We start from the raw sequence: 23,863 nt of genomic DNA on the forward strand, positions 1-23,863 counted from the left end.
TCAAAGGAAGAAAAGATTTTCACTTTTTTTTTATAAGGTTTATCAGGTAAACTCTATTAAAGTACGCGAGAGTGCTTGTTAGAGTTCAGATGACAGAGAAGCTTGAAAGGCATTGGGTCAAAAGGCAGATTTCGTTAAAATACCTGATTTATGTTATTGCATTTTCCTGTTCTAAAACCAAGTTCAATTTGCTTGACCCCTGCTGGCATTAGTAAACCTACTGCACCTTCCTTTGCTTACCTGCATGACAAAGATTTTGCTTAGTTTAACTTGAGAGGTTCCCAGGCTTACAAATCAGGATGTAGAAAATGTACAAATGGGAATATCAAGTAGAGTTGTCTATATGGAGCCATATGAGCCTGAACCTACAGGAAAGTCAGTAGGGGCAGGCACTTCAATATGATTTTATGAATGTTTCTGCTGATTTGGTTACAGCAGTGTAACATGAAAGGGTTTTTTTTAACTATTGTTGTTATTGGGTTCAGTATTTTTTGCTACTGGGTGAGTATTTCCCTGACTTAACCTTTGAGGTAAAGGCCATGCATGGCTTTCACGCAGGTGGACTGGTCATCATTACTGATTTCTGCTTGTTTCTGTGCCCAGTGCTGCTAGGAGGTTTATGAAATTTAGTCCCGGTAACCTATCAGGCACTGATAAACTGGTGAATTCCCAGTCCCACGGAAGTGGCAGGGTAGGAGAGATGCTTGCTGTTCCCCTGACTCCTGTTGCTGGCCACACAGCATGTGTCACTGTTGTACTGGACCAAAACTCCTCCCTCTGCTTTAACCTCCACAGTCCTGGACACCCCTTCTGCTGAGGAATGATCAAATAGCTTCAGGTTTGCATTATTCATTCTGAAAGTCATTCCTCTTCTTTCTTTCTTCCCTGAAGAGGCAGGTAATGAAAGACAAGATTAAGACACAGTTTAAGACAAATTAAGTTGGGGAATTCTTTCAAAAACTCAGGCTCCCAGCCAGAAAGGGGAAACCAAGGCCAAACGGGGCTCTCTCCAGCAGGTAGAGATCCTCACCAGCTCCTTACAGATCAGTGAAAGTGAGTCCTGCTAATGTAGGCCAATCTCAGAGCTTATCCTTTCTCTCCCAGCTGTCAGGATTTCCTAAATAATTTCCTGAGTAATCCAGACATAGGCATCAAGGAGAGGAGGGTCGGGAATCATCCAGGCTCTAAGAGAGGTACAAGAAGGTTTATGACCTTTTTTGAAGGTTTTCTCTGCTCACTCTTGTTTTCTTTCATATCTCTCCCTTTTTTTTTTTTGTGACTTTCACTGTGTAAGGTCCATTTCTTCTCCCAGCAAAGTCGTTAGGTGTTTGTCATCCATTCCAGCGGGACCAGCAATAAACTATAATCGCAAAGCTGCTCACTTCAGCCTTTCCTTGCCAAGGTGATCCTGCCAAGTTTTAGCTTAATTTGTCTTTTTTTTAACAAGAAAAAATAAGTAAATACATTTGAATAAAAATTTAACTGATTCATTCAACCAAAGGGAAAGGGTTCATTTGGAGGCACCTCTAGGGAAAGCAAATAATTGAAAGGTTGCATTTAAAAATCATGAGTAAAGATGCTGATGGGTCCTGGTTTTAATCCAGAAATTCATTATTTAAGGTACCCCAGGGTGTAGGCAACGCAGGTTCAGTTCTTTCACCTGCCTGGGAGAATTTGAAGCCATGTCTCTGGCTTTCCAAGGGAGAACCTGACCTGACCTGCAACCAGCTTCTAGAGAGCCCTAGAGGAGGAGTGTCCTCCCCTCAGACCCTCACATTCATTCAGTTCAGCAACGTATAAATAGACATTTGTTAGGGGAAGGCTCAGAAACTGGGGATATCCTGTCTGGGTGAGTGAGCTGACCATCGTGCTAGAGAAACTCTCATTTCTGCTTCAATAACTATTCAACTACTTTATGTCATGCAGAACAGTTAGATCAGGAGGGGTTGAGGGAATTATGTCTCCACCATCAGTAACCTTGGACTGCAACCTACTCGATACCTCCTTAGAAAAGATCAGTGTCTTCCAGGAGGGAGCATGATCTGCCCACCATAGACCTGGGTTTGGATTATCCAGCAGCCTCTACACACCACAGCCACAGACCAGCATAGCCGTGCTCCAGTCACATAGCTAAACCCTGCAACAGGAGCTTACTTCAATGTGGGTCGTGTGCTGGGAGAGAGGCTGAGCTGCCTCTTCTCATGTTGCATCTAGTACACGGTCTGTCTCTAGCAAGGCTCAGTTGCACCTTATGTTTGTCCTTGGTTCTGAATAATTTCTGTAAATTGCCCTTGACCCCAAGTATGAGTCTCCTCCTGACCAAGTTGGGTGTGCAGTTATCCCTTTGTCATGCATATGTCTCCACTCTCTTTATGGAGAGGCTACAGGCAGTGCGGTATTTTCTCTAAGACTTCAATATAAAGGGTGACAAATACAAATAGACAAAATGGAGAGGGCTGTATTCAAATTTTGCTAAATGCTATCCATGTGCTTAGCTGTAAAAGATTCAGTGAGGACAGTCCCTAACAGATTTTTTCTCAGAATCAGACTGCTGGATTATCTTCATTGTCCCTCTCACCTTTCACTGAAATGTGGTCAAAAAAACTGCTTTTTGGCAGCAGGTGTGGGAAGTTGCTGCCTGGTTCTCACTCACAGGCAATCAGCTGATTCACTTTCCTTTATTTCCTTTGTTTCCTTTTGCAGGGAAGGCTGCTTCTCCCCCATCAGCCCAGAGGCATGTCCCCTTGTGCAGTCTTTCATGTGCCACAACCGAACGTTCATCCTGGATGGCCACGTGCAGCTGAAGACGGGTCTGCAAACCCAGGAGCGACACCTTTTCCTCTTCACAGACCTTCTGGTTGTTGCCAAGTCCAAGTGAGTATGGCACCACAGGCACTACTCCTACAGAGCAGCCCTTTTTCTCAGCAGAACATAACATGGATTTCCATAATGCTTTTTTAGTAGCAAATCTTCCCTAAATCGTAAGGAAGCTTTTTATTTGGTCAATGGAAGTTAGGTGCCTGACCTCTTCAGGCACCTTTGAAAACACCATAGCCATAGAGGAATTCCAGGATGCAACAGTTTAAAGAAGTTTCAAACGTTCTTGAATATATTGCTTGCATTGTATCATCTTCCCTGCTTTGGGAGTGTAGTGTCGTAGAAAAGACTCATCAGTGCTCGGCTGTGTCCATTGCACTGCCTTCAGCTGACTGTTGTGTTTTAGACAGGTCATCTTCAGTCCTATGGGCTGCGCGTAACACTGGTGGCTGTGTTGCAGAAGGGCTACAGGGCTTAACGCTTACCTGGAAGCTGCTTTGATACACACCGATGATGAGCAGCTGTATAAAAATAGAGATTGCAGGCGGCATCTCAGTGTCCGTCTGTAGGTTGTGCTGTGCCGGGAGGAGTGTGGGGAAGGGGAGGGAGAAAGGAAGCGATGCTGAGCAGTCTGGGTGGTGTTCATGTGTAATCAGGCTTGCTGCTGAGCTCTGATTATTCACTGTACCATTCACAATTAAATCAGATTCACAAGCTGTGTCTAGCATGCCAGCTTCGTGCAGCATTTGTGGTTTAAGGCAATTTTAGAGGGTGCTTTCATTTGTTGTTATGGGGAAATAATAATAAAAAATCGTGATGCAGCTTCATTCTCTGTTAGGTACTGTGTTTGTGGTTTCACAGGGTGGGTAATCTTGATGTGAATCCTGGGCTTTTGCAAGGTGTCTTTTCACTTAAGCAATTGTTTCAGAGGCTGCTGGGAAAAGCCAGAATAAATCTGTGTTTTCTGTAGAAATCTGAGCTGTGTCCATTTGAATCACACATAGTGAATGTAACCCCCCCAGATGAACTCCATTACTTGATGTAGTGTGACAACACAGAGGATATTTTACCCAAAACATATTCCACTACGGGTGGGTGGTGAACATCAGGATATTTAGGGGAAATCTTGCTATTCTACCAGCAGTAGCAGTAATAGCATTGTTACTGTATTTATGTATGTTTGCGTCACTTAATTTAAGCTTTCCAATGTTAAATATTTGCAAATTGCCTAGACTTCTAGGCTCCTTTTGTAGTCACTGAGGGAAAATCAGCACCTTCCTGCAGCAAACTCACCTGACCCTGAAAGAGTGCTGACAGTGGGTGAGGGGAGTCATGCTCTTGGGGGTCTTTCTGTCCACCAGCTATTCAGTGGGCATAGCCTCACTAGCTTAGGTCTGAGCTCCTAAATTGTGGAAGACTAAAGCCAGGTGAGATGAATCCCTCCCTCCCTGGTCAGCTTACTGAGCAGAAGCAATGTAACAACCCCCGGCTGAGCTGCACATTACTGCAGGTTTGGCTGGGTCCCAGTTGGACTATTTGCATAGTAAAGCACTACTCTGTGTAACCATGCCAAAATCTGGTCCCCAGGGAATAGTAACGGCTCTTACAGCATTTGATTTAGTGTGGTGAAGAGTCTGCAATGTTTGAAGAAGGTGGAACAGAACAAATTGTGCTTCTGCATGTGAAAAAAGAGGGAGGGGGATCAAGTCTTTGCTAGAAATGGTAAAAATAGTATTTTGAGTGATATTACTTCATGTTTTTTAAAGAACTAATTGGGATGTTCTCTCTACAGCGGCACTGTCAGCAATTAAAGCATCAGAGCTGTCACTAATGAATACTACTCAAAAATCAGCATTTTTAAAGATATCTCACACTAAAATACCATTGCTGATTCCTAGAGGGAAAACCTGAGTGGTGTGTGTTGCTATGCAGCCATGACTCTTGATTGTTATTGACTTTTTAATAGCTGATGCAGAATCAAGACAGCAGGTGACCAGGACAGAATTAATGATACAGTTGAATCTGACTTAACTTCAGAATTATTCCTTGTGAAGGTGCTAAAAATTTGTAATACTCTTTTGTGTTAAGTAGTTTTTCAGCTTGGGGCGTATTTACACCCAAGATATCTTAGGTACAGCTCAGTGCTGTACTGGTATCAGCTCAGCTGCAGGTAGCCGGTCACTGTACAAAGGGAGCTCATGTATAATTAGACTTTGTATGATCAGCAAACGGGTACAAGTTTTTCCTAAAGGGAGCAACAAGTATCTTGTGTCGTCTGAGCTTGCTGAGTAAACTCCTGTACAGCACTGAGCTCCTGCTTAAAGGCAGCAAATTGGCATTGCTCCCGTGGAAACTTGTGGGGAGTAAGTCCTCTCTACAGCTGGTCTGTCTATGACTTTGGACAAGGTGCCTGTAGGCTTGTTTTCTGCTACTTTCTAATAATTTTTTAAATGTAGACTGTTATCTTTTCAGATCATGCATTAGCCCAGCTTATAAAAAATAATACTCACACGCTGTGCTTCTCTCTCTGCTGCCCTACCTTTTACTGCTTTCATGTGAGCAGTAACTCATAAATTGATTGAAAGAGTTTTTCTCACTAAACCAATGATAAGTATGTAAAATGTTATACTGTTTTCTATATATTGATTAGATATCTTACAGAGAGCATGTGTTTTAATTTGGCAGAGTAAATATTTCAAGGATCTGTCAGTTCAATGATCAAGGTTTCTTACATAAGTTTTTGTGTGGGAAGCACAGAGAAATGCTTCCTCTTTCTCCTTTGTAATACATACATGCATATATACATACATTTTAAGGTTATTTTCCCAATATGGCTGGACATAGAAATTGATGGTTGAGTAGACACATGGAATTATGGTAGCAATCTCACAGTAGATCCATTAATGCTTTTGTCAGAGGGTCTTATTAAGGAGATTAGCAAATCTAGTGAGAAGTTAATCTTCCATCTGTTAACAGCTGCAAGGTATCCAATTGCCACTTACAGAAAGCGAAAGGAACTGAGTTTACTCTGCAGAGGTGGCACAATTTGGGGTGCGTCAATACCTACACCATTGATGTTCATGATTTTTCTGTTGATTTCAGTGGACTTTGGGTCTGCCTGATATTTACAGTTTAACACTTGCAAGGGGACTTACTTCCTTAAAAAATACATAAAATCTTCGTTAGATTGTTACTCTTCCCATTTTTCACATGTTCTGTCATGCTGCTTCCTTAGTCAGCGATGATATATTCATTTCTAGAGGTAACGCTTTGGCACTTAAATAGAAGACCCACATTTCACAAACACTGAGAACCCATGGATTGCATAAAGGACATGGCAGACAGAGATAAAATTATACTTCAGGCTCTTTAGATGTTAATGGAGGCTACTGTTTCAGTGCCTCTGGAAACCAGGCCACTTGAATACTGATAATAGCTGAGAGCTGTGACTAGGCATGGCAAATGGGGTAAGAATATACATCAAGCATGACTGGAGAACATCTTTGTCCTTCTGCCAACACCCTGCCGCTACTGGCACTGTAGGGGTCTGCCTTTATGAACTGTAAATGTTAAAAAAGTGAAACAGCATGTAGAGAGTTCACTGTACTGGGTAATGGGAAAAAGAAATTGAGGAGACAGGGAGGGTCAACAGATTGATTCGGTGGAATCAGACCAGGCATCCATTTATTAACATCTACATTAGAATTCACAGCTGTATTTTTTTGTGAATCTACATTTTCACAGTTCATTCTGTGGTCAGTCAGTTACGGTTATTTCAGATCTTCAGATCAGTTATATACAGATCTTACTTGCTGCATCACAAACTGATTTTTTGACAAGCGAGTTGAAATGTTCTCCTGTATTTTAAATTCCTCTTCGATGGGGTAACAAAACATAATAAAGAGAGGTGAAAAGTACGGCTGACCAGGAAACACTATGGTATAATTTAAAAAACACATGAACTTGAGATGGCATTTTACAGTATTTTATGGTGGTCTACTTGAAGTGCACCTTTTTGCCAGCTGTGATATGCACGGATGGTCCTTTCTTGCCCACCACTGTAAACGCTGCTGGGTTATTAGTGTTGCTTTACCCCGCTACACCTGTTAGCATAATGTCAGCTGGAAACCTCAGACCAGGCAGGGTCCTGCAAGTTTGTCTATGCCTTCTTTAAAGCCACAAGGTTCGAGTACTTTCATGTTTCAGACTGTCTTAGTTCAGTCTGTCCTAAATCAAACACATTGTAAATGAGACTAATCTCAGAGAAGGTAGTCCATGTGTATCAAAGCTCTAAGAAACTGCTTACCTGGCATATTTATTTACAGAGCACTAATCACCGTGGAGCCTGGCACCATCCCCATCCACACTTGCAACACAGTTGAGCTGACATGCTCTTGCTTGCAGTCCTTGGATTAGAAGGGCAAAATGTTTTCAGGGAGGGGACACTTGTCCTCCAGCCTTTCCCTGCTGTCCCAGGAGAGCCATGGCTCAGGTAGTTCAGTCTGCAAGGCCTCTACTGCAAACCTGCCTTGAAGTGAGTGGCTGTTGCATTGCTACCGAGCTGGACTGACTTTGTGAGATTTTACTTGTTTCTCACAGCACTGGTGCCCACCAATCATACAAAGGAAAGAGACTTATTATGAGAAATTAAGTGGAAGAAAAGAGTTGAAATAAAAAAGTGAAAGTCTGTAAATTAGACCTTTACTGTACTCTAGTAGGATAAAATACAGGAAGGGCCAAACTGAAAAAAAATTGGGGAAATTATGTATTTTCCTTGTAGGTGACTAGGTATTTTGAGAATGCACGAAGTCCTGGCTCATTCTCCAGGTGGTGTGGGCTTAAAGTTGCCATGCAGTTAGTTCGTGGAGGCTGTATGTGACCTGTGCTGTAGTTAACACAAATGGCAGTTTTCTGCTTCTTTTTCCTTCGGGATTGTGTAGTTGTCACTACTTAAACTCACCATAGTTGTTTACTGTGGGGCTAAGCAATCCAGCTATACTGTAAACTCCTCAATGGCATTAAAGTCACTGAAAGGAGAGTCCAACACAAGTGGCAATCTTTGCCTTATGGTGAGATTTGGAGGGGAGCTCCAAGACATGGGGAGAAGTTTTCCCCCAAGAAGGGGGATGTCCAGGGATGCCACAAGCAACCTATTTATCCCGCACCTAAGATATCTGTTGATCCCACTTAGATGAGAAATTGATACATTTTATATGCAACCCAAATAAAATGTTGTTTTCTTTAACTAGAGCAGAAGTGCTTCTTCCATCAGCTCCAAAGCAAGCTTCACATGTGCCTGAAGGAAGAAGAAACTCTGAGTTGTTTAACCTGCCTTGCTATGTTTTCACGTGTGTGATATACCTGTGAATTTCTGCCAGCAGGTCGCACTCTCATTTCAAACTAAAGTGCCAAGCACGTCTCTGTGAGATGTGGACAGCATTTTGTACAGAAGAAGTCTGTGAAGGCAGCACAGACCCAGAGAGGTCCTTTGTTTTGGGCTGGCCCACCACAAACTGTGTGGCAAATTTCAGGTAAGAACTGAGATATGTTTTATTTACCTAGTTACCTAAATATTTTTAGGCTGACAGGTAACGAGACTATCATGGATTCATTTCAGCACCGGTGAAGGTGGGAAGCAGGAACTTACTGATTCTTAAACCAATTCCTTCTATTGCTGTGAGCAAGTCACTTACCCTCCATGCCTCGTCTTCTGCCTCTCTGCAAATGTGGCAGTGATACTCACCATATCACTTAAATTGAGAAAATATGTGATTTGGCAAAGCACTGTCTGTGCTGCAGACTTGCTCAGTGGAAATTCTCTTTTTTTTGGGTATAATTTGACAAACACCTTGGCTAATTAATAAGATGAACTACAAACAGTAAGCAGCCAAGCTGATGAAAGGATCAACGAGACCCTCCTAGGACACTTTTAAACAGAAGAGCTTGTATTGGAAGTAGCAGGAAACATACAGTGAAATACTGACTTTGTCCTATTTCTCTTTTTAATTTAATTGTGCCAAGAAAATGTCAAAATTCCTCTTAAAGCAAAATCTCTGAATTTTAAGAGAGAGAAAGACTTTTGGTCTGTCTTCGCAGCATTGACTGTAGGACACATAGAGGCTGTAGAGGTAATTTCAGTGATTAGGCTAATTTTAGCCTCAGCAGGAGGGCTCTGTCGTCACTTTGGATAAGGGAGAGCGCCGTCCCCCTGAAATCCCTGCTGCCTAGCCACAGTAATTTGGCTGGGTCTTGGAAAATGCATTTTCCTCTTTACCAACAGAGAGCAAAAGCTGACGCATGCAGCTTAATTTGTATGTCACATTGTCCATATCCAAAAACAATGCTGTGCAGAAACTGCTCTCTGTTGAGCTGGTTGTGCTGTTTATGTGTTTTTCACTTAATAGTCCTGAAACAAAGCTGAAATTTTCTATTGATTTTCAATTGATCTCTTGCCAATAAACATGAGCTTTGATCTAGAGACAGTACATCATCCTTTATAGCTATCAGAAAGTAGTTGGGTAGGAAAGCAATAGCTTCAATCAAAATAAAGTCAGAAATTTTGTAGAAGTGAAATTATTTTGTGATGCCTGGAGGTACACAGAAAAATCTAAAACGCCACACAGGAGTCCGTAGGTGCATATCCGACAGAATTGAAGCAGCCAAAGCAGAATCACATTTTTAATGTTTATAAAGTACATTCCCCTCACAGCATCGTTCAGTAGGTTCCCTAAATGCCTGCTCTGAAAATTTGAAAAACTTGATTTGCAGAAGCAGCAGTGGGAATAGCAGTTACTCCATGTGGGGCAGGATTTAAATCAAGAAAGTTGAAGCAAAATTAGGTTAGATTCCTTGCACTATCCTATTATTAGCTACATTTAACTGGGCCGTTTGTATCCTTGTAAGTGTATAAATGAGATAAAGATAAATGAGATAAGCCTTAAAATGTCCAAAGTTAAACCCTACTAAGTACAATGGGACCTTTTTTCACTGTGACTTACGTGTACTTTGTAATGTGGTGATAAACCAAGTAATAAATAAGAAGAGAATTAGAATAGTGAAAGTGGAAAGAAGTCTATATACCTGAGGAAATACCTTTAAACTTTTGAATTAAGCTCTTATTTTAAAGTCTCCTCCTTTGGACATTAGTTTAAGAACTCAACCCATTTCCTACTGAATCCACTGGTAAAGCTTCAACTTCTATGATAAAAACTGGTAACTGGGGCTTTTGATCTCTGTGGCAGGCTTTTCAGTTGATTTTGCAGAGAAACAGATTTTTCATTCAAATCTGGAAAAACTTTTTGGTTTTTGTAGGTATTTATGGAAATTGCAACCAAGAAGCAGTCCATTCCATGGTGGTTTGTACAAGGGCTATTTTCGTATTAGAATGATGGCTGATTTGTCCATGTTTTTCTATAATTCTTGCAGGTCTGCAGAACAAAAGGAAACATGGCTGTCTCTTTTGCAAAGGTACTTTATTATGCAGTCTTTGAAGACACTGAAAAAAGTCCCGGTCATCTAGACCAGTGATTCCAAAGCTGTGGTACCTATGCCATCATGGTAGATAAGCTCTTTCAAAGTTATATTAAGAAAAAAAAAACATCTCATGTCTTCTCCCTGCCGAAGATGGTATGTGCTGTTCGTGCAATGATCACTACGCAAGGAGGGAAACTCTTCCCTGTGCCTGAACATGGCTCAGCACAAAACTGGAGCGATTCCTATCACACGTGGTCCCTTCCCTACGCAGCTGTAGGAGCCTCTGCCACCATCGCTCTACTTGAACGTGGGGCTCTTTCCATGGTGATGGCATCTAAGCAAGCCCAGCTCAGGAACCTCTGCTCTAACCTATCTGCTGCTCATGGCTGGCTGTATTTTGGTCTTACAAAATGGACCCCAAGCTGGAGGGTGTGGTGGGAGGATTTGCATAAATAGGGCTGTCTTATTTCAGTCAGTGTTTGGACAGAAAACTACTAGTGGTGGGTTTGTTTTCTGGTCACCTAGTTCTGTTGGTTGAGGTTTGTGTCTTTACCTGATTCTTCAGAGTTCCTGGGGTTGTTTAAATCATCCTTGCTGGGGATGATTTCTAATTTACCCATCTCCTGTTCAGTCCTTTGAACTGGTCCGTACAACGGGATGTAACTGATTCCAGTAGGAGCCTGTACTGCAGGCTGAGGCATCACAATGATGGGTAGTTTTAGCTTGATTTTTAAAATCCAGTTTCTCTGCTGCTTACGCTGTTTTCTACTGTGAACTTTAATACACCAGGGCATTACTGGGGGCTATGGTCAGCGTCCCTTCCAGATACTGCTGGATGCTTTCTTGTCCTCAGAGATCTTTCTGCTGCAGTACATCTGCAAACAATCTGCTGCTTATCCAGTTATTGCTTGATTGCTATTTAAATCTCCATCTTGCTATTTATGTTTACAATATTAAAAATTTACTTGTTTTGTACTTGTTTTGTCAGTCGAATAAGAGAAGAGAAGGAAAAAGACTATCCTAAAAGCATTCCTCTGAAGATAATTGCCAAGGACATGGGAACTTGTGCATATGTAAGTGCTCTTGAGCTAAATGGGGGTCTAAATCCACATCACCTATGAGCGCTAGTCACCTGTAAATCCTTTGGATATTGGGAGGGTTCCTTTGGGTTGCAAGCTCCTTTAAGGATCCAGCCTCTTTAAAAGACTCGGCATATGCAGCCCTGAAATGTTTTTTTGCTGTGTTTAATACATGAGTTCCTTTTTAAAGACAGTGTGCTTGATAAGAAATACTGGTTCTGGCACACAAACGAAAGACTGTACAGTGTGAAGTCTCAAGAAACACCTCTAGCAGAACTTAGGCATAAGCATCTTCAGAAATGCCAGTACAGCGTACCCTTTTTTTGCTTGTGAAACTGATCTAAACCCACAGCTGCCTTCATTCAATTCTGCAAAGTTGCAACGTGTTTTATTGTTTATAATGATCATAAGTCAGTAAAGCTGTGTATATGAACACCCTGAAATTGCCTTAAGCATGTTTTTCATCAATTAACTGATGTTGGTAAATTTATAGGCACAAGGTAAATTGGTAAAGAAAGGTCATCCACAGAGTGATTTGCACCTTTTTTACTAAGTCATTTTTAACCAATTTAAACTAAATTCTTGTATGTAGCCAGTTCCCTAGGGATACCCTAGCATTCGGTGATAATCCACCCATTCTTCCTCTGCTTCTTATACATTTGTCCGTCCTTTCTAACTGTGCTTTTAAGATCTGTATTTCATGCTCAGAAGCCTAAAGAGCATTTGCAAGGACACTAGAAATTTTTACAGAGGTTACACTTCATTGGAGGTCTTTGCCCAATAGTGAATCTCCACTTAGAATTCTGTATTTGCATAGATGGAAGCATAAAGGAGTCTACCTTTTTTCGGAAAATCATTATTAAGGTAAACAATAATAGTTAGAATTGCCAGGTTGCTAAGACAAATGTTAATAAACGATAACAATAATTGTGATAGTTCAAATGCAGGACTGCAGATCAAGGTGTGCTCAGGTGTACATGTCTGTAAATCATACATGCATTCACGTGTTGCACTCTTGTACCAGGGTTTGTTTGGGGTTTTTTTTAAATGTCTTTTCTCCTTAGCTATAATTATCTCATGCCAAATATGGTATCCTGATAGTCCTAGAAACGACACACTGTAGTCTAGCTATTATCAGTAACAAAATAGTGGAGGAGCAGATGGAAACTTTGTGATGCAAATAGTTCTTACGGCACTGTGGTCCCTGTGCTACAGCAGCTGGAGATGCCCAAGAATTATTTCATTTTTGGAGGGTAGGGAAGGCTGAACACAAGACACAAACCATTTTATTATATTCTAGCCAAGAGCAAAACTTTTGCAAATGTGCTGACCTACTCCTGAGAGCCAGATGCTATTGCTTCAGGCAAATGTTAATTTTTTTATGGTATGAGCATTCAGATATGTCCTGAAGCAAGATATACAGTATTCTCACTACTTTCCTTTGATTGCCATGGCAGCTTGTTACCGTCAGAGACTTACACAAATGTACAGCTCAGACCTTTTCTAAATGCAAAATGTCAGGGGTTTGTTTCACCTGCACATCCTATAGCCAGTATAAAATTGATACGCTACCCAGGGGAGCAGGGTACAGCAAACTGTCTTGGGACTGGCAGTGAACACTTACATCCGGACTCTGCCACCCTCCCTTCTTTGGGCCACTGGATATGCCTGGGCGGTTTCTTGCAGCAGGCATGCGTTTGTTCTGCCAGGGCTTTAGGCTGGCCATGAACCAGCTACAATCCAAAAGCTGTGTGGTCTTGTTAGCAGAGCCAAACTAACATGCCTCTGAAGAGGGCTTAGTAACTTGTGCTTGATGTGTGGGAGCTGCCTGTTGGCTTGGAAGTGAGGCCAGCATGGGTGTGATGGTACAAGCAAAAACCACTCTGGACACGCTCTCCCCACTTGTTTTTGCCTCTGCAAGGTGATGGCAGCAGTGCTGCCACATCCCGGTGGCGCTGAGGATGCAGTCATTAATCCTGGTGTGTTTGAAATGCGCTGCCCTCTATAAGAGCAACCCATGGTGCAGAGGTACAGAGCATGGCCCCAGCTGTACAGGAGTAATACTGGTGCCAGGCAGCAGGTGCTGAAATCTCACTCTGGAAAGACTGCTTTGTGGAAGGCGGCACTTCCTTCGACATGAAGCTCGGCACTTCGTGCTGGTCACCGTAGCTATTTAGAAAGCAGTATTTCTGCAGATCCATGCTTTTCCATACTGTCGATCAGCAGATTCTGGAGGATGCCGGGGAGGTAGCATTTCAACTGAATGAAAGATTACCCACAGGAAGTGTTTCTGGTATTAAGCCAAATCTAGCTTTGAGAAGTCTGTATAGAAAGTGGCAAAGGATATAGAGATGAACAGCTTGTGTACAGTATTTTCTTGCCAGGGAGATCTTTAACAGAAAAGGATGGAAATGATTAACAACTGATACGAGAACTTCTTATTTCACTGAAAAACTCTTTTTTTTTTCAAAGGAAACTTGTATGCTTTTAAATTAATCAAACCATTAGGTTTCCCTCATGCAGTGTCTAAAGTGCAGTTAGTGGCTGTGTCTTTTTGCATATTCTCATGTGGGGGTCTTGTCCCCAGTAATCATGGCACTCTCCCATCTGATGGAGCTGTTGGGGAAGTGGGGGGCAAATACAGAAAGTATGTGACAAACCAGAGGAATCAAACCTCTGGGTCTTTATCTATGTAGTATAACTTATTTATCAAGTAAAATTTTAACAGGATACTCTCCATTTTTCAACAATGAATTATGCAGAGCTATTGCACTTCAGATACTTTTTGCAAATGCAAATTTTTAATGCCACTTTCTCCTTCTTTTTTCTGTTCACAGTCAAAAACCCTAAGTGTAACCAATGTTGATACAGCAAATGATGTAATTCTCATGGCCCTGCAGCAGCTGGGAATTAACGTAAGTCCTTGCACCAGTTTTAATGAATCTTTTTGTAGTCATTTTAACAAATCTTCTCTCGCGCTTTTTCCAAGTTATGGATATGAACATTAATTAAATCCTTTAATCATAGCAATTCAGTGTTGTTGAAATGAAGCAAAAGTGCCTAGCTAATATATAGACTTCCAGAGATCATCAAGTGCCTTACTCAAAACTTTTAAGTCTCTCATCCCTGTAAGGGATCCGTCATGTTTGAAGTTTCTTTTAAATCTGTTTTGCTGATGCCTAAGAGGAGATATCTTGACACAAGAAGTGAGAATTTGATACAGCTCCTTCTGCATACTTCAGTGTGAACAGGAAACCTACTGACCTGCTTGTTAGTTGGTTTGAAAATGTGCAAACATGCATGATCAGCTGTGTCCCCAGATGACAAGTACAAGCACTGCTCTCAAGTGTCCAAATCAGACACTCTAAATATCCATGGACCTTTAGTGTCATGTGAGATATGAATGTAACTGAGTGATTGCACAGAATCTGAATGCATGCAATTTAAGCAATGACCTGAAACTGTTTTGGAAAAAGGCTTTTACAGGACTTACGATAATGCAGGATAGCGCACCAAGTAGATGCAGCAATTCCTAGTAGATCAAGTACTGCCTCAACTGGTTCCCTTTGCTCTGAACTGCACGAGGTAGTGCCTCAGATGTAGTAATGAATCAGTGCCAGGGACAAGAATTCTGGCTCCCTTATTCTGTTTCTCTCATTGTTTCACAATGTGGCTCCAATCAACACCGAAGGTCATAGAAGCTCCTGGATGACAGCTTTTTAACTGGCCTGTCAGTCTGCTGCGTGGGTAACAAGATTTTTTTTAAATGTCTTAGTCTTGATGTATATGTTGATCTCATTGCGTGGAATCTGACAAGTCTTTCCATACCACAGCCCTGAGTGTGAAGAGTCAAATATGACCACATGGCACTCTTGTGCTTCCCTGGGGCTTCCGGAGACCCCCAGCAAAAGTTAGAGTAACCTCAGAATTTTCCTTCCCTAGCATTCACTATCAATAATTTATACAGGCTTTTAATGTATCCAGGGGCCTATTCTGCTAGCTTGGTATTTCCTAGGTACAGCAATTTCTGTCTGTCTTGTTATGGCTCAGACATCCCATTTGCACCAGGGCTGTGGCTCTGCCCGAGCTCAGGATCCAGCAGTCTATCCGATTAAGGTAGCTCCGGAGTTGATAGAGGGACTGCAAGGTGAAGAGGATAGGATGTGCGTTAAAATCCATCCCACTGTCTACCCGAGTCTGCACCGAAAATCAAGAGACTGCAAGTCTTTACTATGACGTGTTTCATTTTTACCCATTTTATAGGTGTCATTTGCAATTCTTCATTTTGTGTAGAGAAAAAATGGGAAAATGCTAGTATTGGAGGAGAATATTTTGTTTCAGATGAGCAGGAGGAGGAGCTGGTTAGGTTTCAGCTTTGTGTTCTTTTGTATGTATCACAATCAACCCTTTCCTTTTCTTTACATTTTTATTTCGAGTGGAAAAAGAATGAAAGCCATCTGAAAGGTGTAAAATCTTGCCTGCAAAATTATTTTCCCAAGTAATATACCACATTTTTTCACTGCATCTTCATAGCATAGAGCTTTTTTCATTAGAGGCATATCATAAGATTAGCAATAAAATCAAACAAGCTAAATAAATTAAGCTGTAGCCTGTATATCAATCAAACACCCAACCCCCTCGTAGGATTGTTCTGACTGCGAGGAAGCTTTTCCTTATGCGCTGTCTCAAGGTTTTTTATTTATGTCCAGAGAGAACCACTTGAAAGGAGCTCTACGGCTTTTCAATGGCAATTATAAAAACTACATTTCACATGTTGTGTGATTAATGGGGCTATTACTTTGGCTGAGTTCACTCTGGTTTAACACATCAGGGTTTTTCCCTCTGTGGTTTGTCTGGTAAAATGACAACTAGTTCGTGCAAAATGGCATTGATCATCTGTTCCAAATTACCAAGTGGGGCAGAAAGAAGGGCCTTGGGGTTCTAAGTACACTTGCTGATTTTTCTGGGACAGTCACCTTTATACTGACCAATAGCCTCATAAAGCCCATAAAGGACAACATCTGCAATCGAGAGATGAGCAGTATGCCTCCTGAAACTGCTCTTACTAGCTCTTCCCCTTCCCTTGCTTCCCCTTCACAGCAGCGAACCCTTTCATATATATATTTAAAAGGAAAAGTAAATACCCTTTCTTGTGCTCCTCAGCTGTATTTATTTGCTCCTGGCTGCTTGCCCTGAGGCATCAGAGACGTCTCCAAAGCCTATTTATTTTCCTTCTGCCCCCGCTAGCTAACTTAACAGCAGTGCTAATATGGGCCAGAAAGCTCTGTCAGTCAGAGAGCAAACTGTGAGGGCTTTATTGGGTGTATCAGCATTACACTGGGTGTGTGCAGCAAGTAGAAAGAGTCTCAAGAGCTTTGGGGACACTGGATGAAGGTCCAGACAATGCAGGATGGTAGGCAGATCTGTTTAGAAGGAGGTAGGATTTAATTTTAGAGCTAAATAAATACTGTCATGAGGTATTTATCACCTTTTGTAGCCAGAAAACTTTTAGACTTTAATTGTCCTGATTTAGCAGTGTCAATGAAAAGGGATTTAAGGTATAATAGATCACTTTTCATACAGTGTATTTATCCACTTGCTATCACCTTTTGTCCTGAGAGTGGTTTATATATTAAATGTCATTCTTTTTATCTCTATTGTCTCACTGTCATACCTGAAATATTGTACTGGTCTTCAGTTAAACTGCAACATTGACTTATTCTAAAGGCAATATTTAGAATTTGCTTTCAAATCGGTGGTTTTGTACAGCTTTTCCCAAAGAAGTTCACATTCTCCAGTCCTCTGGAAATTGTCTCCTTTGATGTAAATTTATCCGCTCCACTGTAAATTTTAAAAGACAGCTCAGCAATCTTAAAGCACCATCCAGTGCTCCCAAGCCCTTCCACACCAAACGGATGCACAAAAGGGCCGACAGCAGCCCTATGAGGAGATTTTGGGGCAGCGTTGAGTGCCAAGAGCCCCTTGGGTACCATCCTCGCCTTGGCATCATCAGTGCGGGCTGAGGTCTCAGGCGAAGGTGCTCCTTCCCTGCTCTCCAGCACAGGGCACGGGATGCTGTTGGCTGGTGAACCTGAGCTGCGTAGAGGAGCTGGAGAGATGGTGGAGCAGAGGTCTCAGGTGTGAGGCTGGGGGTGTCTGTGTGCCAGAGCACGTGCCGGAGGATGCGATTACCCTGGTACTCAGGACAGAGCTGAAGGGTCACCTTAGCTCACACAAACTGCCTGCTGTCTGCCACACGCTCTGCAGCAGGCCTCCGCTTCATGCTGCTTATCTGTAATCCCTCCGGGGGATCAGACCTGTCTCTCCTTGGTGCTGGGTGCTGCTCAGCACCAGCAGGGAGAAGTGGGGCATAGAGGTGCTGGGGGCCAGGAGCAGCACCTGGGGCTGGAGGTCCCCTCCATCCTGGGGGCTGCCTCATTTCCAGCCTCCTGGGCCGGGGACCAACTCAGCCACGTGGCAGGGGGGAGGGTCTGGCATGGCTAACATCTTGGTCTGGCCTCAAAAGCAGTCCTGAGTCCTGGCAGGCTGTGACCTCTATCCCTCTGCTTCCAGGAGCAGTGAAAGAACTGGGGCAGATCTCCCCCTTTTCCTTCAGAAATGACGGGCTCCAGCCCCTCGTGCTGCTCAGAGCTGGACCCTGGTCACATAAACCACATTGCACATGACAGACACAATTCAGAAGCTTTGCTGGTGGCAAATTTGGGCACTGCAAAAGTAAAGGGGATTCCTTTGACCCCGCTGGCAAGGTGCAGATCATCCTTATATCGTGAGAAACCTAACGTGAACCTGTTCTTAATGGCTGGCAAACTTATTCTTAATTTTGCTTTTAAAGGGCTGTGAAAAAGACTACAAGCTGTGGGTGATTTCAGGAAGAGAAGATGCTCCTTACCCTCTTATTGGTAAGTTCTTGACATGGTTTTGTTTTTCAGCATTCACTCAGTTTCTATTTCTTGCTTCCTTCAGCACTAAAGAGAAGACTGAAATTCAGTTTCCTCTTTTGTTTTGTTTTTCCCGTTTTTTCTCTTACTTCTCTGTCACGCAAGTTTGCCTATTTGGGGAGCTAGTCAGATGCTGATCCTTTGTTTTGAAGAGCAATTGTCTGCTTGTGTCCCTAAGAGGTTGAAAAAGTTCATTTCTGCCCCAATTTTGCTGCGTGAGCCTCAGTCTTTCTACGGAGTCAGCCTCTCCACTCAGTCACCTCCTCTCCTGGAACCGGTCCAGCTTTACCATATTTCTTCCTACGCTTCCATAGCATTGTTTACTTACCTCCTCAGCAAAACTCAGCAGAGTTTTGGTAAATGTTCTGTTCTTCCACAACTCCAGTTAACTGACTCAAGAGGTCCTTTCCAATCCTGTATTTCTCTTACTGGCTGACAGCTCCCCTCTGATTAGGAGCAAATTATTGCTTATTCACTTTCTAAAATGCTTTTCAAAACATTTCCTCCTCAGGAATCAACCCGAAGCTCAGAAGTGATTGGATGGAGTGATTTGATTTTGGCCCATGATTCACTGAGGACAAATCCCTTCCTGTTATTAAGAACCTTCCCCTGTAGAAGCCTGGCATTACTTGTGCTATATGAGTTCACAGATGATTAGAATAGGAAAAAATTGTGGATCTTCTGTTTTTCTCCTGCAAATCTAACCCCAGTAAATCTTAGCATTCCTTCTTAAAGCAGCCTTAGCTACAAATGCTTTGCTGGAGTCAGACAACGTTAATATTTATAAAATGTCTAACTTGTGCACCTTATAGGCAGTGCAAACTGTTTTGTCTTCGAAACATACCAGACTTTGTCTTTCTGACTATTATGTGTAGCTTCTTCAGATAAAATCACAGCCATGGTTTTAAACATACAACCAGAGAATTCAGCAATGGGAAAGGCCTTTCTAATTGACTGACTCTCTCTCACTGCAAATTCAAGTTACAATCCTTGGAAAAGAAGAATCTGATATAAAACTGATGCTGTTCTTGATATTTATGCAAAGGTTTATTAGATAAGGCCAGCTTTTATCATAGGTAGACATCAGCAGCAGAGTTTGACTGTGCTTCAACTTCACACTACCTATAATCTCAAATAACGTCTCTTCCACTATCAGTGTTCAAGTCTAAGTGCAAGTTAACTAAAACATCTTAACATTGCATCCATATTTAATATATTTCAACTGCCAAGTCTTTAGACAAGTCCAAAAAATATCTTTCTGGTGGCATTTTTGAAAGCTCCTTCAGAAATGAATTGCCTCTGTGTAGTCCCCAAAGATGCTGGTTAATGCCGAGCGTAGCTCATTTGCATTAGCCCTGTGATTAACGTTTCCTTCCTGTTCCAGCCTCAGACAGGAACTGTAATTGTGTCTCATTTGACTGAGTTGATGGCTGTTGTGTGGAGAGGAGAGGAAGATCACTTTCACACTGGATTTTTTGGTTTTGCATGCTCAGCAAAAACTTGATAGATGACTGCTCCCAAAAATCTCATTTCTTGCCAGAACCACATCAGTAACCAGTACCTAAACTTTCAGTGTCAGAAGTAAAGCAATAGAAAGAATAAACACTGAATTCAGAAATAGTCACTTGTATTTTTTCTGATGGGCTTTTATGTGATACAGCTGTAATAGGTCTGATTTTACTTTTCCGTCTGTTTAACTACACTGCACACAGTAACTCCGTATCTGCCAGTGTATGATTTATGCCAGTGTAAATATGCAGAAAAGCGTCAATTCTGAGATTACTGAGAGAGAAGGTGCTGCAGGCCAGCATGCAAAATCTGCTTTTCGTCCAAGGCAGATGGAGTTTTGCAAGTCTCCAGTCAATCCAACACAGATTATTATGATTTCTCTTTGAACAGGACATGAATATCCCTTTGGAATTAAAATGAGCCACATTCGCGACGCTATGCCCCACGGATCAAAGCACTGTGCCTGCCCCAGGCAGCTTCAGGGGTCCTTCTTGACAGAGCAGCTGCCCCAGGAGCTGCAGTGCCAGTTTGTGCTGAAGCCAAGCCGCCTGGCCGTGTGCCAGCAGCTGAACGGTACGTCGCCCCGCTCGCCCCAGCATCGTTCACCCACAGCCTGGCTACCTCCCTGGCTCTCCTATAGAAAGCAAACGTGCCAGGATGGGGGGAGGGTGGAAAGCGAAGAGGAGCACGCAGATGTACCTTGCAGCTGCATGGGGGATTTTGCAATGTAGCTCTCCCTGATTTGAGTGTGCTGTTGTATGTGTGTCATCTTTGTAAGTTACATTTTGACAAGCTGCCTGTCAAATGGTTGTTCTAAAACCAGCGAAAGAAAGACAAGCTCTCTCCCCTGCAATTTTTTGTAAGTCTATTAGCTGAGCTTCTCTCTGCAGCCCTTGCCGTGCTCTGTAGCAAGGCAGGGTGGTTTTGTGGTTCAGGAGTCAAGGCTTGACTTCAGCATGGAATTCCCATGCAGCATTTGTCAGCATCCTTTATCTCAACAAGGTACTTAGGACTACACACCTGCCTCACTGGGACCCTCACGTGGCAAAGCCTAGGCATGTACTTGAGTACCTAGATGAAGTGAGCGAATAGAACGTCTTTATTTCAGTTCTCTGAGTAAAATGAAGACAGTAATATTTTATGTGGTTAAACATTGGACCAGGCTGCCCAGGGAAGTGGTTGAGTCACCATCCCTGGAGGTATTTAAAAGACGTGTCGATGAGGCGCTTAGGGACATGGTTTAGTGGGCATGGTGGTGTTGGGTTGACGGCTGGACTCGATGATCTTAGAGGTCTTTTCCAACCTTAATGATTCTGTGAGTCTATGATTTTCTTCTGCCTTTGGCCTTGATGCTGCAAAAATATGAGCACCTGCTCTCTGTTTTGTACTCTGCTATCAATGATGCAATGATGCTCACTGCTCATGAGTAAAACGAGTGAGGAGATCTTTACAAGATTGGGGCATTAGACTAAAAACTCTGTAGGGCAAGGATGCATCCCATGGTGTGTTTTTATTGTGCTTAACACACTGGCATACTCAGCTCAATTAGAAACTCTGCCCTACTTCACCATTAATGACTGTATAATAATAGCATATGCACACTGTTATCCTGTGCACTCCCCAATAGCTAAAATCTCCCACAATATATGAATAGAATCCAGTTGTAATGTTTTTAGAAATTAAATATAGTGAGGCTATACCAGTGTCTATTACAAATTATTCCGGAAATTGATTGCATTTTATATAAATTAATTTCCTTTCCACACTCCTTCATCCCCCCCCTTCCCCAGTAATTTGTATCATATATTACTTCATGGCATATTTTAAGAATGAGGCAATCTAGCAAAGGGGTGTAATTAGGTTTACAGGCCCCGCTTGGCAGCTGACGTTGACTGGCAAGAGAAAATAGAAATGCAAATCAGGCCTGTAAAGTTCTAATGCAGATGTGTTGTCAGCGGTGCTGTGCAAGCCGCAGGAGGGGAGGCGAGGCTGGCTTTGGGGCAGCAGAAGCCTGGGGCAGCCTGCAAGTCATGCGCAGGGACTGCGCTAAGTGGGAGAAAGAGGCTTTTAGTCCATTCACCTTTCCTACTTTCATCGAACAAAACCTTTTAAAGTGATGTATAGGTCTGGCTGCTTGCAAACCAGATTATCTTATCTTGCATACAGCGCTGTTTGTTGTGCTCTTCCTAACTCCTCCTCATCTATTTTTGTTTTTGAAAATGGCGAAGGGTACCTGTGTGCAAGCCAAGGCTATGATCTGGCTTTGGGCTCATCTTCAGATCAGCAAGCCAAAATCTGTGTTGTTGTTAGGTAACCACGAGGCACTCCACCACATACAGGGCAAATTTACAGGGAGTGGAGTCTGTAACCCCACATTTCACTGCCACACATGCTGTTCTATCATCTTTCCCATCACTTCCCTGCACCGATACTGCTGTGCTGGACACACTGTCCCTTCTGGAGGCAGCAAGGGGTAGCTGCCCAGTTGTACCAGCATGCACCATGGTTAGGCAGCGTTGTAGGTTAGGCAGACATGACTGACAACTGGCCGTCATGTCAAATAAGTAGCTGTGTGGACACCAACTGTGGTCGTGTAGTTGCATCAGCTGTCCTGGCAGGATGTTTAAAAAAAGTACGGAAGAATTTACTGTGTGGAAGGACTGGAGTGTTTCTGTTGCCTCGCCTGCAGCCTTTCGGCACATAACAAGAATGGCCACCTACCAGTTAAACATAGCCATTAAGTAATGCTCATGAGCACGTGTCTAAAAAGTACTGTAAATACTGATTTGCTTAAAGTTTAACTTGAAAGAACCAACTGCTGTCAGTGGCTAGTCTGTAATCCAAATTATTATTTAATCATCTTAAAAGAGAAAGCAAAATTTCAACAAGTTGGTCTCAATACAGAAAGGAGGTCTTTGAAAACTGTTTGACAGTTAGGGGTTTGATCAGAAAGGATGCTACGTCGTTAAATAGATCTGAGGTTTTATTTAGAAGTTTCTGATTAGTTTGCAAGAAAAGGAAATGCCACTTGCATGGCTGGGACACTACCTATGAATAGAAATTCCCTGTATGTAAAATATGAGCAGAATAAATGGCTGCTGTGAGCTCTGAGCAAGATCTGCAATCAAAGAAGTATTGCTTTTTTCCTGATTCTGGCCTAGAATAATCCACCAGAGCAAGGCCCTGATGCTTTTGTATGGAAGTACTTCTGCAGAGCAAGAATTGGCATCTGTCTTGGCTGAGAGGAGGCTGGGCTTCTCCTAGTGTTGTAACTTTGCACAGGTTCAGGAAAAGAAAGTGTACCTCCTCCCCTTCTCATCTGCTCTTTACGTTAAGACTTCTCAACCCCCTTAGAAAAGGGGACGTGAAAAGGATGAGTTTTCCTGTTGTTCAGTGAATGTTAGTTTTGTAAGTGACATGGCATTTCGTTGCCATACATCAGTTCTTGGTTTCTGTCCTGGTATGTTGAAGAACACTGATTAAGATTTCCTTCTGTCCCAGGAGAGAGCTGCAGTTAATCACAATTACCCCTTGCTCACATTGTCAGTTTGGGCCATGGCTTTTAAGAGTGGAGCAAACAGTGAGAGACTAAGAAAAGTTCCTAATTTTAAGACCCATGTTTTCCACTTCTGCTATTCCTTGTTCTCCAAAATAACATTTCTTCTTAATTTTTACTTCCACTGAGATCTACAGGGTTGCCAGAAAAAAACACCAATATGTATTTGCCATTGTGTGAACAGAACTCCAAGTGAAGCAAATCATATTCACATGCTAACATCCAGCTCATCTGAAAGAAAAATTGCCGTTTTGAAAGTTATAGGTTAGTTATGCTCTCCCAAAACATGATGTGTCAAGTAAAGCCTTAGACACTGCCAAACTTATATTTCATGAAGCTTTGGACTGCTTAAAATGTATATCCTCCTTACTATTTTTTATTAAAAGAATTTTTCATCAGGCTTTCACATTCATATGTTCACATTTTGAGTTAAACTGCAACTTTTCATCCTGTAAGCCTCTAATGAAAAG

The 23,863-nt window shown here is 42.3% G+C and overlaps 1 protein-coding gene across 1 annotated transcript in view; it reads left to right on the forward strand.

The window, feature by feature from the left end:
- ARHGAP20 (Rho GTPase activating protein 20) overlaps nt 1-23,863 on the forward strand; it is a 50,583-nt gene that overhangs the window by 16,345 nt on the left and 10,375 nt on the right. Inside the window, exons 2-8 of the mRNA XM_009335261.1 lie at nt 2,704-2,874; nt 8,199-8,348; nt 10,243-10,284; nt 11,279-11,363; nt 14,207-14,284; nt 18,223-18,289; nt 20,228-20,410. Coding sequence (XP_009333536.1) covers nt 2,704-2,874; nt 8,199-8,348; nt 10,243-10,284; nt 11,279-11,363; nt 14,207-14,284; nt 18,223-18,289; nt 20,228-20,410 — 776 coding nt within the window. The remainder of the gene's footprint in view (nt 1-2,703; nt 2,875-8,198; nt 8,349-10,242; nt 10,285-11,278; nt 11,364-14,206; nt 14,285-18,222; nt 18,290-20,227; nt 20,411-23,863) is intronic.

This window comes from Pygoscelis adeliae, unplaced genomic scaffold (genome assembly GCF_000699105.1).
Source record: "Pygoscelis adeliae isolate BGI_AS28 unplaced genomic scaffold, ASM69910v1 Scaffold142, whole genome shotgun sequence".
Classification (NCBI taxonomy): Eukaryota; Metazoa; Chordata; class Aves; order Sphenisciformes; family Spheniscidae; genus Pygoscelis; species Pygoscelis adeliae.